This window comes from Atheta coriaria, unplaced genomic scaffold (genome assembly GCF_025399875.1).
Source record: "Atheta coriaria isolate IRGN ID8LTWV9N9 unplaced genomic scaffold, Caltech_Dcor_3.1 hic_scaffold_10_pilon, whole genome shotgun sequence".
NCBI lineage: Eukaryota > Metazoa > Arthropoda > Insecta > Coleoptera > Staphylinidae > Dalotia > Dalotia coriaria.
Genome location: NW_027045452.1, coordinates 9,260,910 through 9,283,899, shown reverse-complemented (window position 1 = coordinate 9,283,899; position 22,990 = coordinate 9,260,910). Strand labels below are relative to the sequence as shown.

General features: G+C 34.9%; 2 protein-coding genes across 5 annotated transcripts in view; both read right to left on the bottom strand.

Moving 5' to 3' along the window:
• LOC135800106 (uncharacterized) overlaps nt 1-22,990 on the bottom strand; it is a 47,688-nt gene that overhangs the window by 1,181 nt on the left and 23,517 nt on the right. Inside the window, exons 1-5 of one of the 4 annotated variants that reach the window (XR_010550104.1) lie at nt 12,822-13,040; nt 722-951; nt 440-625; nt 125-314; nt 2-37 (exon numbers count right to left, since the gene is read on the bottom strand). Coding sequence is in view for 1 of the 4 variants with exons in the window: in XM_065313226.1 (XP_065169298.1) it covers nt 157-314; nt 440-625; nt 722-800 (423 nt within the window). In the remaining 3 variants the exon portion in view is untranslated. Of the gene's footprint in view, nt 1; nt 38-124; nt 315-439; nt 626-721; nt 952-12,821; nt 13,041-22,990 lie in introns of those variants that run through there. The other 3 variants (XR_010550103.1, XR_010550105.1, XM_065313226.1) reach the window with 3 other exon arrangements.
• LOC135800860 (uncharacterized) lies at nt 17,285-22,937 on the bottom strand. The gene is given in 8 exon segments (XM_065314196.1): nt 17,285-18,054; nt 18,108-18,265; nt 18,326-19,956; nt 19,959-21,730; nt 21,791-22,135; nt 22,190-22,466; nt 22,526-22,660; nt 22,734-22,937. Coding segments are annotated over 8 exon segments (4,704 nt in total). The 3' UTR covers nt 17,285-17,872.

Sequence of the window (22,990 nt, the reverse complement as noted above, 5' to 3'; positions counted from 1 at the left end):
CCTAGGAATGGGTCCTCGTCATACGTGCATAGCCGAACTATAAAATAATAAACACAAATCATAAAACATTAAAATAAATCAACTTCCGGTTTGTGAAGTAGTCGTGAATTGAGGTTAGGATTACCTGTCCACGATGGAGACACCCCTGGCCGTATGCTAGCTGTCATGGGACTCGCGATCCGGTGTAATCATTTCGACGACTGTGGCTTCCGGTTCCGGATCCGAACGCTCTTCTACAACTGTGTCCAGTTCCATCGAGGGGAAGCCACGGCTCATACCGCGTTCGGAACGTAGAGAAACAGCTCTTGATCGGCCTGATTGAAAAAAAATACAAAAATTTTAAGTAAAATGACTTAACCTCAAATTTTTAGATAAAAATATGTAGGGGTTGTTTTTTTTGCTAACTGAAGAGTGAAGAGGGTTGCGTTAGCCTAGTTACCTAATAAGTGTACCGGGCTGTATCTGACAATAGAGAAAGTACCGTGATCGTAGTCGTAGTTTCGTCGACGCGCTTGTTCACGCGCAAGCTTCGCGCGCCTGCGCAGACAGCAAATCACCAAGAGCGCCAGCAGTGGAAAGCCCAAGATGCAGGAGATTATTGGTACCACTACTGTTTCCGGTGCGACTATAAACAACGCGTACACAAATAAAAATGGTGGAAATATATTTGAGAGCTTCTCAATTATACAGTGTGTTTCTATTAGGGGATAGAGATAATTACCTGTTGGGTAAATCAAAATGACCGGTCGTTTATTATGCGGCTGTGCGTTACCGGCCGCCATGTTGGTTTTGGTGCTCATGTGGATGCGGCGTGCGTGTGAATTAATTATGCCATGCTCGAAATTCCGCCGGGGCAATCAATTATTCAGGATCGAATCAGGCCCATTCCACTTGGAAGCCTGACATTGCCGATAGTTAATTTGCGAATTTGTACGAGTTAAAATTTCATGTCTGCAACCAACAACACACATGAACTATATTTATGCAACCAAAAATACATTTGATGAAAATTTCAATAGAAAAAATTTAAAAACTAAATTTCTCAATTATAGAACAACTTAAATTTTCATTGCAAATACACATATTCAATATATGCAACCAATAATACATGTTAGACGTATGTATGCAACCAAACAGACATTTTCTATGCTTTTCAAAGTCAAAATCAACAGTTTTGATGAAAAAACACATAAAAATTAATTTCTGATTTTGATCGAGTTAAATTTTCATGTCAATCAAGTACATTTAATATATGCAACCCAAAATACTCATAACTCATACATATGCAACCAAACATACATATTTTGCGCTATTCTTCAACATATAACGCAAAAAATATGCAAATTGAGCGATTTGATGAAAAAGCACGTAAAAAATCAGCAGAAAAACTCAAAGTGCTTATTAATACCCGGCGTTACCGACGTTTGCGTTTGCGTTTTCACGCTCGAACGTTTTCCACTCCAATTCAGTTTATTTCATCCTCTCTCGCTCGTAAAAAAATCGATTACGATGCAAAGAAGGTAAAAAATAGTAAATCTACACCGTCTCAATTTTACGCCGAGATTTACCCACCCAGACACACACACACACAACGCCCCGCAATCTGCTTGTTCTCAAAGAGGGTTGAAATCGTTGAAAATGTTGCTAGTGTTGTGCGAATGTTGCAAACCGTTCGCGAATGCATTTTATTCCACTTGGCGCGTTCCGGGTCAGCGGATAAAGACTTTTCGACTACAGTCCTATTTTCTACATGCGTGCTTTCAAATGCAGAATGTAAATTTATCGATTTATATCGCGCACACAGCACAGCGAGAAAAAAACAGGTGATGTAATGCACTGATATCATAACGAGAATAATGTAATTTCCGGTTGCGGAAATTCTGATTAAAACATGATGACACAGAGAGGGCAGGAAATTTGACTTCTTTTTACATCACGCTGCGTTATCATCCACATAAAATTTATTTTTTATTTGAAAATTTAACAAAAATAATCAATTAAATGCTAAGTGACACTTTAGTCACGGTTTTGCTTGTCCGTGACTAAAGTATTACTTTTCGTGTCTTAAAACCGTAGAAAAAGTAGTGCTTTGGAGGTGAAATTAGGAAATATTATATCAAGTGCACTAAACGACACTTTAGTCACGGCTTTAGCTATCCGTGACTAAAGTACCACTTTTCGCCTCGCAAAACCGTGCAAAAAGTGCTAAAAATAGAAAAACCTAATTTTTTAATTCAATTTTTTTGTCCTGTTGACAGTTTCGGTTTGGCAAATGGCTTTAATGGCTTTTACGAAGTGGCTGCGCCGTGTCAAAAGTTCCACGGCCCGAGTGGAAAACGCAAAAAGCACAAAAACTTTCCGAATGCACTCACGTGGCGCGACAAACATTATTGGTTTCGCGTCGACATCGACAGTTATTACCGTCTGGAAAGTTTTTAATTTCGAAAAACGACTTTTTCGCTTTTATTCAATTAAAATCAACGCGCAAAAAAACCACCACCATTAAAACCACAATTCCATCTAAACCTATTTCTAGTTTATAAACAAAACAATACACAAACCACCAACCGCCAACCACAACCCCTATCAGCGCAAAACTATGCATAACTATGAAAACAATCAAACGTCGAACATGTTGAAACAATCAAACGAAAACTATTGAAATTCAGCGTGTGGCTTGTGTGCAGCCAAAGTTCACTTCAATCATGAATAGCCCCGCAGACAAGCCAGCTGTCATTGTTCACCCCTTTTGAATTCAACATCCACCATCCAACCCCTCAATGAAACATTGATTGGCAGATGAAATCAATTCAATTAATTTCGAAATTAATTTTTTTTCTCTTTCGAATTTTCTGATTACCCTGTATATTTTTCTGCATAAATGTAAAGTTAAACTCGGCAACCACTAAACGTAAAAGGTGTGTGGTATGCACGCGCCTATCTATACACTATCGCCATCCGAAGGGATAGGATATGTAAGGGATGAAAGTTGGGGATGATCGCTGCGTGTCGCAAATGTAGCAAACCACATTCCGCGCGTTCGCATAACCTGATATGCGGGCTTCTACCGTCCCGCCGCCCCCGCGCGGCCGCTCGCATGATAATATCAACCCCTTTGGCACGTCACAAACCTAGCCGCAACATATCGGCAACGCTATGAATGCCATGAATTTCTGAGTTTCGCAGAATAGCCCAACGCAAATATCCATACATACAGAGTGTTCACATTAAAAAATTAGTATAATATCAGTAGTTGTGTATTTTATGTATTTGGGAGTGTGAAATACCGGTATTTGAACAAAATATACCAGTATTTTTCTTCAAATACCGGTTTTAGAGGTTAATTTAGTAATTAGTGGGCAAATTTAAAAATACCGGTATTACCGATGTTTTTGTTTTAAGAAAATACCGGTAAACCGGTTTTCTTCTTTACAAATACCAAAATACCGGTATTAAACACCACAAAATTCAAGTCCCTAGTGTATACACAGTGTATAACTTAACTAGTAAATAGTGAAAAGCGGAAATGACTAGAACCAGAGAAGGGCAGCCGAGGGTGGAAAATAAGGGTGGCTGGCAGGATGTATCAGGGAAGAAACACCACTTGATGTAGCACATCTGGCACATCGCATATTGAAAGTACACGGTTACTCTTACTCTTACACCACCTCAACTCTTACAACCCTTATCACATTAAAAAATACTTTTTTTTTTAATAAAAACAAAAATAATTTTCTAAAATGTTGATATTCATACCCTTAACTTCATTAGAGATGATTTGATTACGTCTTGCGGGTGTAATCGAGAGGAAAACGCGCGTGTGCAAAGCGTGCTTCTCAGAATGTTATGTTATCCGGTTGGAATTCAATGAGGGTACAATGGCTGAAACTACCCGCGCAATTTCCCCCACCCCCTCGCATGCCATCCGCGCCGCTGTTGTTACGCCATTACGTCATTAGACTGTTAATACAATCGTGCATCGTGAGAATTGTAAAGTGGAATTCGCGGAATTAGCATTTAGTCATTTTCCGGGAATGTAATTTCCGCAGCACTAAATATAACTAAGAAAATTGCATAAAAATCCACGCGTAAAGAAAAAACAAAATGGCTACCGGATATCAATGCTAATCTTATGTAAAAATTTTTTTTTCATTAAAAATCTTGATTTCAAACATAACTTTTCGTATTTTTAACTTATTTCTCAATATTTTTAATGTTTTTGATTTTAAAAACAAAATGGCGACCGGATATCAATGTTAATCTTATGAGAAAACATTTTTTTCAGTAAAAATTATAATTTCAAGGACAAATTTTCATACTTTTAACTTATTTCTTTATATTTTTATTATTTTTGTTATAAAAAACAAGATGGCCACCGGATATCAATGTTAATCTTATGAGAAAACATTTTTTTCAGTAAAAATTATAATTTCAAGGACAAATTTTCATACTTTTAACATATTTCTTTATATTTTTGATGATTTTTTATAAAAACCAAAATGGCCACCGGATATCAATGTTAATCTTATGGAAAATAAGAAATATTATCGTTTCAAAAGCAAAAAGAAGCAATTTTGATCGTGGTGTAATAGACTTGAGTTTTTGCTACACTTTTCCGAAGCATTATCCTTTTTTATTACAAATTGTAACAATTTCTGCAAACGTTTTACTCCACTTTGCGACGCCTGTGTTATACGTTTCTTTCTGCGCTACTCGCTTCATTATTATACATTCCTCGCTGTCATTTTTTCCGCTCCATTTCAGCGGCGCTACATTTTTCTTGTTATAACAAGCTCGGCGACGCAAGCGATGTCCTGATATTCAGATATCTTGATGTCCTGACACTTTAGGCACTTGTGTCCTTGAAGATAGAAACTTGGGTATATTTCATTTTTTGGCACGTAAAAAAGTGCACAAATTGCAAAAAAATGAAAAACTCCATAAGAATTACATTAATATCCGGTGGCCATTTTATTTTAGATCTTAATTTATTATTGTTAAATTTTTTTGCTGTTTAAGAAGAAATTTTCACAAAAAATGAATTAAAAACATGAAATTTCTCTTTCAAAGTGAAATTTCTGCTGAAAAAACTAATTTCCCATAAGAATAACATTGACATCCGGTGGCCATTTTGTTCTAGATCTTTATTAATTAATGTCTATATTTTTTTCTTGTTTAAAAAGAAATTTTCACAAAAAATGAATTAAAAACAAGAAATTTCGCTTTCAAATTGAAATTTCTGCTGAAAAAACTAATTTCCCATAAGAATAACATTGATATCCGGTGGCCATTTTGTTTTTTTAGTGATTCTCCAATTTAAATCAAAATCTCAGGTTTTGCTAAATTATCTAACTATAAAAGTTATTAAATGAACTAAAAATATGAAATATTACTCTTGAAATTGAAATTTTTGCTAAAAAAACAAATTTCCCATAAGATTAACATTGATATCCGGTGGCCATTTTGTTTCTTCCCTAATACATCTTATAATACTTCAATTATGCTTAAAAAAGAAAAAACAGAGAAAAAAGACAAAAAAACACAAAAAATACAAAATCTCATTGACATCCGGCAGACATTTTGTTTCCTGCCTTCATATCCACCTCATTATGCCCAACTTGTATAATGAACAAACTTTTCCACCCGTAATCAATTGAATTGAGTTGTAGTCGAGTTGAAATCCCGCACAATTAACACGAACACAAACTCTGCACAACGAACAATAGATTAACAACCGATCCAGACCAGCTACAGGCAACCAACATGGCGTGCATTATGTATATTACACGCCATCACAAAAGCTGATAAATTACCGCCATCTTGTTGAATTCACGACTGCTCAACCACTCCCAGTTGTAGGTGCGTGCAATTGCCCATCGCTAAACATTATCGAACGAAATAATTGTTCCAGCGATAATTGTCTACAGTGTAAACAAAACCCAACACACACACACACGCGTAACATACAGTGTGTCCACACACGTTGTATTGATTTTATTCCACGTACGCAGTACACCGCAGAGCGTAAGTGATTGCTTTGTGCGGCTGCTGACCAGGAGAGATGTTTATGTCCGATATTCATTATCTCTAATATACAGTGTGTCCAACTCGTTAAATACTCAGATTACGCTTGGTTTTTGTGCACAAAAACGAAGTTTATCGCTATGTAAAGCGTCCGCTGAATGAAAATAAATATTTCGCATTCAACGGATTCACAATTCAGGATTCAGAGGGTTTTAGTCATAAAGCCACGGCGAATGCTTTCATACCCGCGTCTAATTCAATAATGCGATAATACAAAGCAAATAAAGCAAGCAAATAAAGCTGGGGGACGCGCAGGATACAAACTCGCAGGACGAGAACAAAAGATGCCGCACGTGGAATAATTTTGTGTGGAACAATTGCACATATCTACCTTTTACCAAACATTTCGCATTTGGCTGCGGATTTATACGTAAATATTTAGTCCGAAATACAATTTTTTATCGTTTTGTTATTTTTGGGGTGCTAAAATTTAATGTTTCGTGACGTGGGTTTGTAAAGTTCGATTACTGGCTCGTTTGCGGTTGTTTCGAGAGCATGATAAAACGATAAATGCGCAGCGAACAATCGAAACGAACGAGATCGAGATTAGCGAATTTCGCAGTGAATTATAGGCGATTCAAACTTTCAAACTGCCAGAAATATGGATAATCGTAAATTAAAGTCACAAACTACCCCGCGGAATACGCTAAAATTATATGGGGAAATTTAAACTGAAAAGTTTTTTCAAATCCGAGTATTAGGGAAAAACAAAATGGCCACCGGATATCAATGTTATTCTTATGGGAAAAATTTTTTTCTGCAAAAATTAAAGTTTAAAGGATAATTTTTCATATTTTCAACTTATTTTTCCATATTTTTGATGTTATTGCTATAAAAATTAAAATGGCGACCGGATATCAATGTAATTCTTATGAAAAATGAATTTTTTTTGCCCAAAAATCACATTTTTAACCACAATTTTCCTCCTTTAACCGTATTTCTCTATATTTTTGACATTTTTCCCTCCAAAACTAAAATGGCGACCGGATATCAATGTTATTCTTATGGGAAAAATTTTTTTTCAGAAAAATTGAAGTTTAAAGGATATTTTTTCATATTTTCAACTTACATCTCCATATTTTTGATGTTATTGCTATAAAAATCAAAATGGCGACGGGATATCAATGTAATTCTTACGAAAAATTATTTTTTTTTTTAACCAAAAATCACATTTTCAACCACAACTTTCCTCCTTCAAACTTATTTCTGTATATTTTTGATATTTTCCCCTCCAAAATCAAAATGGCGACCGGATATCAATTTTATCCTTACAGAAAACACAAAAAACACATTTTTCTATCTAAAAATTCACTTAAACTGCTCTGAAAAGCCATTTTCTCGCATCATCGCGTAAAAAGTCATCTCCTACCCCCACCCCTCACAACACAAATAACGACTGCAACACACAATAGGAAAACCGACAAGACGTATCACCCGCAGCATCAGCATCAGCGCTCACTTATCACAACGCAACATAATGTGCTTTTCATGTACGAGTCTATTATACATTGTGTTCGCCGTCTTTCATTGCTCTTCTTCCGTGAGTTGTGTGCGTGTGGTGCGTGCTGCGCGCCATATTATTATGTTAATGTCAACAATGTTTTATTCAATAGTGGAAATTGTGCGCAAACATTCAACAAAGAGCATCGGGTATGGTATATCACACATGACTAAATAATCACTAAAAATGTCAAAATATCTCACTGTCACGTGTCATCCATTCAAAACTTCCAAAATGTTGAATATCACAAGTAAAACTACTGAAAGCGGAATGCTTGTAGTTGATAGTAGGATATTAATACCGAGCTTGTCTTGTCACCCCTTTGTCTGGTGCGCCCAGAACTTTCGAAACACATACGCGTATATTAGTTCCGGTTCGAGTTGCGCTTTGTCCTCGCGTTGTATCAAGATGGACGCTCATATCCGGTTAAGTAATATACTACACTTGAGAGTTGAGTATTTTAGTTCAAAACCCGCAAAAACATAAAAACAGGAAAACCGGAAGTAAATGTTATTCTTATGGGAAAATATAAATCAACTAATATACTATACTTAAGATTTGAGTAAAAAAATGAAAGCGGAAAACCGGAAGTACAACGTTATTCTTATGAGAAAATAAAAATCTAAAGAGTTGAGTATTTTAGTTCAAAATCCGTAAAAACATAAAAACAGGAAAACCGGAAGTACAATGTTATTCTTATGAGAAAATATAAATCAAGTAATATACTATATTTGATATTAGAGTAAAAACTAGAAACCGGAAAACCGGAAGTTCAATGTTATTCTTATGGGAAAAAAAAAATCTAAAAATCTCAATTTGTGAAAAATTACGTGACATGCAAAAATTGAAATATTTCACTTCGGACAAGGACGCGCTGCCGACCAAACCCTAATTTGAATTTGTGAGAGAAGCGCGTTCGGAATTACGAACGTAATTAAGATTAATTAACGCGTCGCACCACGAACGCATTCCAAACACGTTTTTTGCGATTTTTTCCTCTCAAAAAAAAGGAAAAACGAAAAAATTAAGTTAGACAACCAAAATCACACACAAACTTTGTCGGTAATGAAATTTGTGTTGCCTATATTATTTTTCCAATTACTGTCGCACGATTATCCCGCTTTTCTCTTTTTCTCGCTGCCTTTTCGTGAACATTGTAACATCGAATGGCGAATTAATCTCAATTCACGAAATGAAACACGAAAAGAATTCGCGTGAAATTGTCTCCGGACGCGTCGAGTTTCATCAATTACGTTGAATAATTGAATTAAATAATTTCTGCTCCGATAAAGAAGAAATGTTCTCCACTCAATATTTACTTTTACTTCGTTGCAAAACTTCCACTTAGTGTGATTATTTTACTTGAAATAATTTCAGTAATTTCACGCTTCAAGTTCATTTCTCTTTTGTGTCTTAAAAACAATTAAGTTTAATCAAGTTTCGAGGCGCGCGAGTTTAGATTTAATATTTAACATGAAGTTGAACCGGAAGTGTGTGTCTGCCACGCAGCAAGAATTGTTTTCGTTTAATTTCGTTTCGCATCCGGAAATTTAATTAACCGAGTTACAGTGTGTGCGACACGCGCGATTTATCGGGCGAAATTTATTGAATTCGCAACACAATAAATTAAATTTAATTACACAGATAAATATTACAATATTATTTCGAATGATTAAACAGAATCAGAATATGAAATGAATAATGTATAATATTTAAATTTAATGCACGGATATAAAATAAAAGTTTTTACAAGTTTCTCGCATGCAAAACAGTGTTTTATGACGGAATTTCAACAAAAAGTGATAATAGAAAATAAGTATCATGCGGAAAGTTTCGCAAAAATTGAAATTTATAGCTGGTACATAATTTAATAGTATCCGGGGGTTGTTTTTCGGTTTTGTTTGATATATAATACTTTAAAAACTATGCCGTAAATTTAATATCCAACAGAAAACTTAAAAAATTCAAAAAAACGCAAAAACAAAAATCAAGTTTTGAATAAAAAAAATGTAATATTTCAAGAATACCACCCTTATAATTCATAAAATAATTTCCTAATCACTTAAATAAATTGCCCGCCGGCCAATAACTGAATTATTTTTAACCCTCGCGCAAATATACTTCATTCCTTTACGTTAAGGGTTGTTTCCGGCAAGTAGCGGTGCTTAAAAAAAGCCGTTACGATAATGCACGCAACGCGCGGGAAATTTATAGGCAATAAAAGATGTTCGCCACCACGCTTGCACTCACGCCGGCGTGCTTAATCTTGTAAAATATTACGAAACACATTATAACTTCGCACCCTCCACCAAACAACACCTTATCTTGCGAGCAGAAAAGAAAGTGAAAAAATGTTTAAAACCACGAAAATGCATGTAAACGTGATGAAAGTACATTGGAATCTTTGTAGTGAAATTTGTAAGATTCCTGAACCATTTTTAGTATATATTTTGTTGTATAAATATTCTTGTATAAATATTCTAATTTGTTGGATATTTTCAGTTATTTCTGTATTACAAACGCTTCAAGTGCTAAATTTAGATTAAAACTGACTTATTATGTTCATAAAGGTCCTTAGAGTCCCTGACAACACTTTATTCTAAGAAAAAACAACAACAAAATGTTTAAAATTGTGAAAAACTTTGAAAATGCACTAAAATTACATTTTAATCTTTATAGTAATAATTCTGAGATTCCTAAACCATTTTTAGTATATATTTTAATCACCAGATGGCGCTACTTGTATAAATATTCAATTTTGTTGGATATTACCGGTAAAATTCATCTTACAAACGCTCTAAGTACAAAATTCAGATTAAAACTAACTAATTATGTGCCTAAAGGTCCTTAGAGTCCTTAAGAACATTTTATTCTAAGAAAAAACAACAAAAAATGTTTAAAATCATAAAAAAAAACGTTGAAAATAAACTAAAATTACATTTTAATCTTTATAGTAATAATTCTGAGATTCCTAAACCACATTTTTAGTATATTTTTCAATTCCCAGATGGCGCTGCTTGTATACATAACCTATTTTCCTGCATATTGCCTATTAAACACACATTGCACCCGTCGAGAACATAAAATTCAAATTAAGAGCGCCGCATGATGTTCCCTCCCAAAGGTCCTTGTAAGGACTACAAGTCCTCCTCTTGCTTTGCATATTTGCTCCCTTTTTAATCTTTTCTTGCCGCGACTTTATATAATGCCATGCAAAGTGTAATATAAAAGCAAGTGTCTTCCCGGGCGCGGAATAAAATGGCGTCATTAAGTCGACCCGAGACGGAGATGATTAAATTAACCCTGGTTAAAAAATTATAATGAGCACTTCACACGGCGGCGGCGGTGGCTGGCTGCCTGCAACCTCGGGTTTATTTTTAATATTTAATTATTGTAATTAATTGCGGGAAGAAACATATTGTTTGTAAGAACACTTAGGAATTTTATTTTTAAGTGTAAGCTTAGAATATTTTAATATTTGAACCAAGAAGTTTTATTTTGATAAGAATTAAGGAATAAAAAAAAATAAAACCGGAAAATCGGAAATTTATGGTTTCTTGCCGGAAAAAATACACCTATCCAAAAAGTGACATTAACTTTTAAGGAATGATCAAATATAGCAAAACCGGAAAACCGGAAGTCAATGCTTTTCTTATGAAAAAATAATTTTTCTCAAAACTGACACCCAAAATAAAAAAAATTAAAATTCGAAAAATTGTAATTAATTGGAAAAAAACATATTTTTGGTAACAACCCTTAAGTATTTTCTCATTTTCCGAAGTTTCCTGTCATCCTAAAAATATTTTACGCCCCGTGAGAAGTAGTTTTATACCAAAACTTAAGAGATGATTTCTTATTCCTGCTTTTTCACCACTTGTCCCAGCTTTAGTGGCATTTTTTATGTAGGGTTTTACTTCGAGGGTGTTTTTTACTACCCTTAGCATTAAACTAACGCAAGGTTTTATTTTATTCGTGTTTTAATGATTTCTACTCGTAATAAAACAAATTTTATACAAAATGTTCCCGCAAAACCACATAAATCTAATTTTTTCTTACAAAATCTTTAAATAATATCCCAGAAAATGATTATTGAATGAAAATGAAAACGATTCATCATGCACGCTCGACACCCCGGTCGCCATTTGCAAATGTTTACGCAGAAAAATCTCCCAAGGAGTGGTTGGTAAAATGTGAAAGCGAGTAGCACGAGTCCCGCACCCACACCCGAAGGATACGATTATTACCCCCGCGTGAGCGCAAACAAACGGGGGTGAAGGGTGAAGCGTGAGGCGGCCATTACTCAAACTTGTTTCATTTGTTTGCGGAACGCACCCTCGAAGGCGCGCGCGTGAAATACGTGAATTATTGCTCGGCAATCATGCAAACATGACTCGCGCCAGAAAATAAAAAAACATTGAATGGGGATGACATGACATTGAAATGAAAAAAAATTAACAAAATAGAAAATAAGTCGAAAGCGAATGTAAACACAAGAAGATTGATGTTATTTTTATACAAAGATATAAATTTAAACATGGCGAACGCATTGTTTTATCTACTTTTCTAGCCCGGTAATTTATTTTCCGCTGGAGGAAACACAAGATACGCATGTCATTCGAAAATATTCAGAAAATGCTTCTTAGGCATCCGGGGAATGAAATTTCACAGAAAAAACACCGGAAAACCGGAAAATGAAAGAAAAATGTTATTTTTAACAAAAAAATTATGTGTAAAATCTAAAAAAAATATTTTATAATTTTTTTGCGAATTTTTAAAAACCGGAAAACCGGAAAATAAAAAATAAATTTTGTTTTTATTAAAAATAAAATTTTCAACGACAGATACAGAAAATATTTTTATAATTTCTAGTTTATTTATAAAACAAGTCGTGTTTTGATATTGTCGAATCTAAAATCAGTAAAATATGCCCGGAAATATCCTCCTCCACAAAAAGCGAGGACAAATTCCCAGAGTGCACGAGTGCACAAAGCGCGCGCCGCGTTCCAATCGTATACAAAGCAACTTTTGCGACCGTTTTTGTTATGCATACGATGATTTTTTCCTCTCCCGGCTTTCGCTGCATATTGGAAACTGAACGCAACTGCAAACAATATTTTCGCTCAGCGCATAAATCCCGAAAATAAACTTTTACATAAACTAATAACTCAAATTTAAACTTTAAACTTCAAACATCAAACAACGATCGCAAAACTAAAATAAAATAAAATGAACTTACCAAAGTTATAAAATATTAAAACAAATATTTATTCTACTTATATTTAAATTTATATAAATTTATATAATCAACGTTTTTTTTGTCACTTAATTTTTACTGATTTTAATTTCGCACACAATTTGTGAGTTTAAATCAATTTATCAGCGGTAATTCACTCGATTTATCGGTAATTGTGTTCAGTGTGCGTTTCTGGGACGCGTCGAAGCGTTCGCGAGCAGGTTTCGCGTTCGACTGAAGTGAACTGCAGGCGGCTGGAGCGACAGGAGCACCAGGAGCGCGCCAGGACTCACAGGACAAACAACAAGCGCATGAGCAGAGACAAAAACAATATTATAACAATTTAAACTGAATTTTAAAAATAATAAATCAAAAAATTCAAATTAAATTAAAACACAAAAAAATTTTTAACAAAAAATAAAAAACAATAAAACAAAGTTTTACTTGTGACACAGTTAAACGTTGAAAGTTTTAATTAAAACGTTTTTAATTAAATACAGCGCGATATTTATTAAGACAACTGCGTTTAATTTAAATTTAATTTGAAAAATTTCTAACGTCCGATATTATTATATGAAAAATTTCAACTTTCTTGCAAACTTTCAACTTTCAACTCGGACAGGATGGATATTATTATTACTCCGAAATGAAAATTGCGCAACTTGACTCGAAACGTGTGTGGGATAATAAACGTTTCTGCGAATTATGCCGCACGCCACCGCTCCTGCACACACCGCTACTCTACTACTTTTCCGACTTCCGAGTTCCGTTCCGTTAAAATTTCTACAATGTTCCACTTTTCCGGGTTTCCGGTTATCCTGCTTGACGCATCGCTACGTGCATTCTTCGCTAACTTACATCCCGCGACCCAAACAAACTTTTCTAGATAAAATTCTAAACGGAAAACTTAATAATGAAAATTTTTACCAAAAAAAAAAAAAAAATTTTTAACGTTTAAGATATAAATTAATATTTTTTTTAGTCTTTGATATTCTACTCATAAAAGAATTCTGTTGCAATATTTATTAAACATTTTTCCATCCTGGACACGCATCGCATTGATTTCCAGTTATCGGAAATTCAAGCAAGCGTTTCGTGTTGTGCGCGCTGCACAACAGCATCAGCGCTTGTTTTGTTTTTATTTTATTTTTTATATCCACTTTTTGCTTGTTTCCTATCCGAATGAGTCCAAGAGTGCTTTTTGTTTGTCCGCCTGCACATTTCCGGCATTTTTTCCGCGCATGCTGAAAGTCTAATCGTGTTTTGCGAGGGTTAAACACATCACGAAAAAATTGTAGTAAAAATCTGCGGGTTCTACAACCTCCCGTACATAATAAACCACAATCTCGATAAAATAAAAAATAAAATGACCAAATGAAAGCTAATTTATGTCTGGTCTAATTATCGGTCAACCAATTTCGGGCGGAAAAATTTTCCCGATGGTGGAGGCGCTGACATCGAAATAAATTTGCAAGCAAATTGGCACTCGCCGTCGATAAATTTCCTCCGGCAAACAATGCGCCTTTTATGCGCCAATAAAACGTTTTATACCCTCATACGCGCGCCGTCTGTATATTTTCCGCATTTAGCCCCGAAATCCAGCAATACTCTATTATACGATATCCTGTAGTTTATAGTCGTTATCCGCCTCGTCTCAATCAATACCAGATGTTTATAAACGCCTCCAACTAATAAATCTATCTTTATCCACAAATAAATCACCAACACTCTGTATATCTAGCTTTGCTTTGCTTTGGACGGATCGTAAAGTAACATTTCCTATTACGGACGAAATAAATTATCCTTCGAGGATATTTCAAGAATTCTTATTGGAATATTTCGATACACAACCGGCAAAAAATAAAACCACCGCACCCCGGCAAGGACAAGCAAGGACAATATTTTATGAAACAAGCAGCGCGAAATTGAAATTGAATAATGTAGGCGGCGGCGGAGGCGGAGGGAAATGAAAATAACCCGCGCAATTTTCGACAAGTACGGTTTTTACTCGTTTTGTCAAAAAAAACGGAATAAAATTGTCTTCCGCCGGAAATAAACATAAAACTTTATATCTGTATATAAAAATATCTGCTGCTACATATATTTTACTGCATATTTCTTAAAATTAAAGAAAGAAAAAAATTTTCTCAAAAAAAATGAAATTAATCACAATACAAGTATTTTATTGTTTCTGCATCGTTTGGCATCTCAAGAATAACTTGTAGATCCCCGAAATTCAAACCCAAATGGTGCGTGGCGAACACAGTTGATTTATTAACATTCAACTACAAATCCTTGGGCCATGAACAAGCCAAGAGGAAAAAGACTCACGCTTCAAACTAATGGCAGCGAAATTAAAGCTGAAGTTGAAGTGGCGGAGAAATGTGGAAGGAAAACGAAAGTGAAGCCACAAATTCAGCCACGAGCATGAGCATGGCCGGCAAATTAATTAATAACTACCGTGTGTACCACACAAAAACAAGTCATATTTTATACTTTTTCATTAAAATATTTAAAATATTACCATTTTTAAAGTGTTTATGAGGTAGCAAACACAAAAAGAAAAATTATACAAAAGTTTTCAAGTTATGAAGATGAGAGGAAAGAATAAAGGGAAAACTTGAGAAAAGATTGACAAATCAAAAAGTTTTGCGGAAAAGTTTTCATTTTTATAGGAAAAAATTATTCACAAAACAAAAAATCAAGCCTCACTTGTTGACTGTACGAGTAGATAAGGAATATAAATTCGTGGCGAAGAAAATCGAATGTTGAATGTTCAAGTGACAGCAAAACCCAAGAAAAAAAGGGTGTTGAGAAAGTATTTCCATAGATTTACTAAACATACATTGTGTTTAAAGATAAAATAAATTCCTAGTAAATTATTATCCTGTATATTTAGTAAACGAGTAAGTATTTGCGATGGCAAAAGTCACAAGTCAAAAGAGCATCATTTTCCGGTGTTTTCAAAGAGCGCAGTCTTTTCTTCACCTCTATGCGCGCAGGAAGAGTATTTCCGTGACGTGGAAAAAGAGCTCAAACGTCGGCGGATCGTCGCCTACAGACTCAAAACCGCAGAACAACAAGTACGCCAAGACGACGACGGCGGAAACGAAACTCTCGCATGTACTTGGTAGCAGTAACAGTGTGGAAGAGAAGGAGAAGATGAAGAAAGCTGCAGTGTGGAAACGCAAACCCTGTTTGCCGGCGAACGTGATCGGCTTAAATTCATCCCAGTGCGCGAGTTTATTTATTCCTTAAAGCGTTTGCAAAGGAAGAAAGCAGAAGAGACAAGAAAACAGCAAGTATCAAAAGGTGGTACGAGAAAAATGTTATTTTAATAGAATAGAAAACATTTAATTCTATTTTTTGTTTTTAAATAATAATAAAAAGCATTTTTCGGTTTTCCGGTTTTTAGATTTGAGGTAAAATCATTCTAATAGTATTTTTACCTTCATAGAAAACATTTAATTCTATTTTTTGTTTGTAAATAATAATTTAAAAAACATTTTCCGGTTTTCCCGTTTCTAGATGTGAGGTAAAACCATTTCAAAAGTATTTATACCTTCATAGAAAACATTTAATTCAATTTTTGTTGTAAATAAAACCATTTTTCCGCTTTTCCGGTTTACAGTTTTCGTATAAAATGATCCGGGGAAACTATTTGTAAATTGGTGCGCAAGTTGCAAAACGAAAAAAGCGCCTTCGCATTCATTGGAGTGCGGTATAAATGTTTCACATTGATGCAGGAAAAAAACGACGACGAAAAGAAATCACTACCTTCGCTTGCTACCGAGTTACATAGAAAAGAAAATGAGGAAAGCTTGGAAAATAGAAACAAAAAACATGCAATCTGGTCGCTACAAGACTCTGGTGTAAAGAAAATGCTTTTTTATTATTCACAACTCAAAAATAAAAAAAATAAAAAATAAATGAAAAATGCTTAAAAACACGAATAATTCAAACAAATCCAGGACTAAAATAGTCTAATATTGATTTATCGAATGTGTTTGCCAAACGAATTAGGTTAAAATGCAGAAATCACGAAAACAACCCTTGTATACCACGGATATTACGAATTCCAATTGGATTATGAACCTGCCAAGCATTCAAAACATCTCAATTTAAAAATAGCATTTTGCTTCGAAGAAAAACACGCGATTACTACAATCATAAATTCGCGTCGTGAGAGGAGAAAATTTACGGATGCGACAACTTGCCAAAAATATTTTACGCACAAACAAACCCTGTGAGTTCACAAACCGCAACCAACAATTCATTTATACAGCATACAAAGTTGCCTACGTTAAATAATAAAAAAACACGGGTTTTATTAAGTCACGTCTTGAAATCAATTACTTTCGATTGTTTTCGTCTCGTCACGTGCTCAGAATAAAATAAAAAAAAAAAATTACGAAAAACACAAAAAATAAAAACAATTGTTTAATCGATTTTATCTTTTTATCTGTATCACTCATATTCTTATTTTATAGACTTTTGTCCTTGATGCGTGCGTTTCTCACATTTTCTTTGTCTGAAGGATTTTTCCTTCGTGTTCCCCAGAGGTGTATTAACATTGATCAATCGAGCAAATCGTGATACCTCTCCGGCGTTATCCTGCCTTTTCCCGGACACTCTCGGGACGGTTTGCCCAGAGAGCTTTGGATTTCTTTTACGAGTACGCTCGCTTTAACATTGGATAGCAGTCCCGATATCGGATATCACAAATACTCAAGAAAATCCATCCAGCGTAGGAAACGTATATATTTTTTAATTTTAGATAGATGTGTATTTGCTTTCTTTGTATTAATCAAATGTGACTTTTTGCGCAACTTGACGCAAAACGGCGACATTAATCAGCCCGGAAACTATTAACTTGATTTATATCCCGGCTGATGGGCAAAGGGCGCGTCACTCGTAAATCTTCCATCGACTCCAGAGTCGAGAAAAGTAAATCCGGGGTTATTTTTAACATTTTTCAAAATTTACTAGCATTAAAATGAATTTTGCACCAGATTTCTTAATTTTTTGAAGTTTTTTTTTTTTTTAATTTAAATTTAAACTTTTGTAGATTTTCCACTTTTTGAACCTTTTTTACCCTTTTTATCAGGTTTTTTCTCTTTGACTTCTTTTATTTTAGGAGAATTAGTCTCCTGATCCTTTTTAAACATTTCGCCAATCAATTTATCGCGTTTACCATAAGCATTTTGAAGTAACACTTCAGAATCACAACGTATTCCTTTAAAAAACAATAAATTAATCATCAAAAGCCTCAAAAAGTAATTTTTATACCGTCAAACCAATTTTGAAGCTTAAAACCTTTCTTCAAACAATTTTCACGAAATATTTTCATATCCTCTATATAATTCTGATGGTATTCCATAAAATTATCAATTGCTTTCGCTTTCATAATGATATCCTGCTCAAAATCTTCAGGTTTCTTCAAAAATCTAAACATAAAATTAAAAACTCTAAAAACCCTTAATTTTTTATTCTACTTAAACACCTACCCGTCTTCTGTATCCTCTAAAAAGTCATAACACTTTTTTCCTGGTACATAACTTCCATTACTACTTGTTTTTGAAATATAACTAGTGTTATCTTCAATTGATTCTTTACGGGTCATCAGGGTACTCGCATAATCAGACAATGTAGATGATTGTGTATAAAGGTTATAATCAAGTGGTATCCTAGTTTTACTAGTGCTATCAGGGTGTACCAAGGTCCTACTAGGTTCCGAAATATTACCAGTTTTATCTTCTTCAATTTCTTCATAGAATGATTCATTATATAAATACTCGTATTCTTCAATTTGTAATTTGGTATCACTTTCACTAACCTCCTGTATAATCTCTTTCAAAAACGTTTCCCTTAACTTTTTACCTTTTTCTAGTCTGTGGGGATCACCTTCAAACCATTTTGATTTATTATTCTTCATTTCTTTACTTCTTCTTTGATCTACAGTAAATTGCACTTCATCTTCTTCATTACACAATAATTCAAGTGACCATTTAGGGTTTGGCAGACTATCATAATCTCCTAATTTAGTTTTAGACTTTAAGGATGATTTTGAAGGTGTCTTTTTGGTTAATTTATCAGACTGCTTCCATTCTTCTTTAGTCAAAGGCCAAGAATTTTTCAACACCAAAGCTTCCAGGTAATAAAAACACTTTGGATCTGCCTTCAAACTAGACTTTTTCGATTGATTACTCCTACGAGAGGTCAAAGACCCTGTTCGACTTCTTTTATCTCTATCAGGTACACTACTTGATTTCTTTTTTAAATTTACCAAGGACACAGAGGTCAAACTCTTTCTACTTGTTTTAAAAGTTTTAACTTTTGATAATTTAGGAGCCACTTCAACTGGTTCTTCTTTAATATAAGTTAAATTCAAAACAGGAAGGATAATATTCCCTTTTCCGGTGATTTCCTGAACCAATTTACCTTCCTTAGTAAGACATCTCAATTTGACCAAAACCTGATCATAACTACATCGTAATTTCAAAGTCAAAGAAACATCATTGGTAATACCTAATGCCACTTGGGTTATGATCCCCTTTTTATTATGATGGTACCCTTGGGTTAAACAAAGCCGTCCTCTTTCTTCTTCCTCAATAATCAAAGAATATTTATCAAAACGCTTCATGGTAATAAAATTATACTTGTAAAAATAAGTTTTTTGCTCTGTGGACCACCCATACCCCAAAAGGGTATACCCTTTAGCATTACAGGTATAACCCGCGACGCATGCGCAGTTCACCCCACGGAAAACCTCCTCCAAAGTATCATTATTAAACACTCTAACCACAAACTGTTCTATATTAGTAAACAACACAATCTTCACGCTTTCCTCAAAAGGTGAGTCAATAAAAAAGGCAAACCTTCCAATAGGTACCCATTGGTAACCCTCATTAGAGATTGTAACACTCCCGTTGATAATTTGATTATTGATAACAGATCCAAGGTCATCACACCATGGATAATAAGATAACAAAGCACCTTCATTGGGTATCATCAATAACCTTCGAAACAACCCAGGAAGGAATTCAAATCTCTTATCCACATTTAGAAAGTTTTTATAAAATGTCTTCAAAACCTCATAGACTTTATTAAACCTGGGGTGGTCCTTATCATGACACTGCTTTAATTTTTAACATAGATCATCTTGAAGAAAGCTTGTATCTTACAAGCAGCCCAATACATTTCCGCTTCTTTTTTAAGATCATCCCCACTAGATTTAGAAGATTTAGACCTAGAAGATTCCGGACTCAGGCATTCATCATCATCCCACTGGGGAGGTGATTCAATTTTTATAATCTTAGGATTCACCTTTTTTTCTTTACTTCTTATGGGTTTCTGAGGAGGACAATGAAGGTCCTTCCCTAGGGAAGGATTCAGAAAGAGAACCCTTAGACAATATATAACCTCCCCACATTCAGGGTTCTTCTGTTTTATTAAACCACCATACAACTCTAAAAGACCCTGTTGTAAATCCTTTATATCCTGTTTAGTCACACCCTGTATACTTGGGTAAAAACTCTGATAGAATTGTCTAAGCACCCCAGGAAACTCCGGTGTACCAAACGCCTGTATAACATTCCCAAAAGCGGTCCCATGATCCAAGCAAAACTGCAGGAACCTTTCACTTTCCAACTGCATCTTATCCAGGATAAACTCCAGAGGTCCCACTTCCACATCCACATCACTTAGAAGGGTAATATGGTAAGAAGAAACAGAGCTTATCCATAACCTCAAAACCTGTCTCCCTGCATCCAAAGAAATAGAAACAGATTTATTTCCGGTTGTATTAACTTCTAGGACATGATCCCCAAAGGTCTCAGTCTCCCAATCGTACTTCTCCATCACAATATTCCCATGGGTTTGTAAATTACACCTATCCGAGAAGGTAAACTTCTTCTGCCATAAACTGGTGAGGTTACAATGAACCACCAGACACTTCTGTTCCAAAATAGCCCTATTCCCAGTATGACTAAAGGAGATAATCAACATCTTAGGATCCATGGTATCCAAGAAAAAATACAAAGGTTCATTTGAATAGAGTTTCAGATGATAGGGCCAAATGATCCTCTTCTCTTTATGGTCTTTGGTAGATTTTGGTACTTGGGGACGTTTTTCTTGCACATCCGTAATCTTCAAATGGCTATGCATCATACTGGGTTTGAAGAAAATGTACATATTATCAATATATTTACTAAACTGATAGAAATCCACCCAGAGGGTAGGATCATTTTGGGTTTCCGGGTTGGTAACCATGGTATCTATAGATGTATTATCCTCCCTGGTTGCACTAGCAGATCTACGACGGTGGGACCTCATGATAATATCTGAATTGGTATGTCTTTTCAATTGGGTCTTCCTCCTTTCAATCTCAGAAGAGTCATCCCCATTATCCAAATATAACCTAGTCCCTTCTTCCGCTTTGGTTCTACTAGGGTTTCTAGAATCTGGTTCACTTTCTATATTCATAAAAAAGTCAACTATTTGAAGGAACCTCAATGGGGATCCTTCATCACTGTACAACCCTTGCATCCTAGCCCAATGCACCCATCTGAATCTCTTCCACCTAGCTAAATCAGGTTTATATTCAGGTTTATCAAAGGGTACATCTCTGATTTGATTCAGGAGGAAGAGATGACTCCTACAGGGTGGTAACTGGGGTGCATCATCGGATAACCCACAGGATTCACCTCGGGTGTCTACAATTTTCGCAATGACACAAAAGGGACTAGGTTTTACTTCCACAACAGGAAGTGGTTTTGGTTTGGGTTTCTCTTTCTTAGACTTTTTACTTTTTCCGGATTTTTCTGAAGGTGCTGGGGGTTCTGGGTCTTCCGGCCAAGTGTAATGTTGAGCGTAGGTTACGCAAATGTCCCAAATTTCATTGGAATCCAAACCTTTTAATAAATTTTTAATTAAAACATGACTTAAGTCACTTCGGGCCTAAGTAATATTACTTAACGTGTTTAGTTTCTGACAGACCCATCCGGTCAAAGCGGAAATAATATTAAAATCATAAGTTTCACGTTCTTCAATCCACGAAAGATTGGCGACCTTCAAGAGGGCTTTACACAACAAAAATGGCCACAACTCCACCACATCCTCATCATTACCATTAGCCTCACCATCATCCACTTTTTTCTTCTGTTTATCTTTTTTATTCACCTTAATATCTTCAATTTTAATTATAGAAGACTTTACTTTTGGTAATAAAAGTCTATCCTTTGAATCAACCGGTAAAAAATCATCTACTACCACACGACGCCATGACCCCATCCAAAATATTCTCAAAATATACTTCCCTTTAAACAATACATCAACTTAACCCATTTTCAAACCTTAAACCTAATTATTACCTAATTTATTAACTTGTGGTTTATGTTTCTGCCCTCTTCCGGCTTTACATGCAGAATAAACATGATGCCAGCCTCTCCAGGGTTCATCACTAGTATTAGGAGTATAGGAAGCACTAGCGCCCTCTATTGTCCACATATTTGCATTACCCATAAACTCCAACATACCAACACTCGTAATGAAAGCAATCATGAACGTAGAACCAAAAAGATGATTGTTATCATTCGTAAAATCCGAATATCCGGTTTGTGATCCGTCTTTAAACACCACAAATGTTTTCTAATTATTAATAAATAATTAATTATTAAATTAATTAATTTGAAAAATTTAAATTTTACGTTTGGAAATACAACTTCCGGTTTCTTCCATTTGTAAACCTGTAGACTCGCAGGTAGTGTAAAACTATGCGCATCACGAAAGGGTAAAGGTGGTGGGGGTAAAACTATCTTCGGGGAACTAGCCTCAGGTTCCAACTTCGATAAAAAAACAGGAAACCGGAAAAATACGATTATTAACTTGTGTCTACCATGGATTTAATATAAATACATTTTGCTTGTCTTTATGCTCTTCATTTATAGTTTTCTCTTTACTCCTCTCCCATTTCTCAGCGTTCAACTCGGAATCACTCCATTCCGGAAATATTAAATCATCCGGATTTGTACCTTCGTATTCCGGTGATATTTGCGCAGTGGCCTCACTTTTAAACGTAGAATCTTTCGAGGTAACATTCGACACTTTACTTTTTTCCATTTTTAAATGATAAATGTCACAACTTGTTTCAAACAACTTCTATATGCATGCAT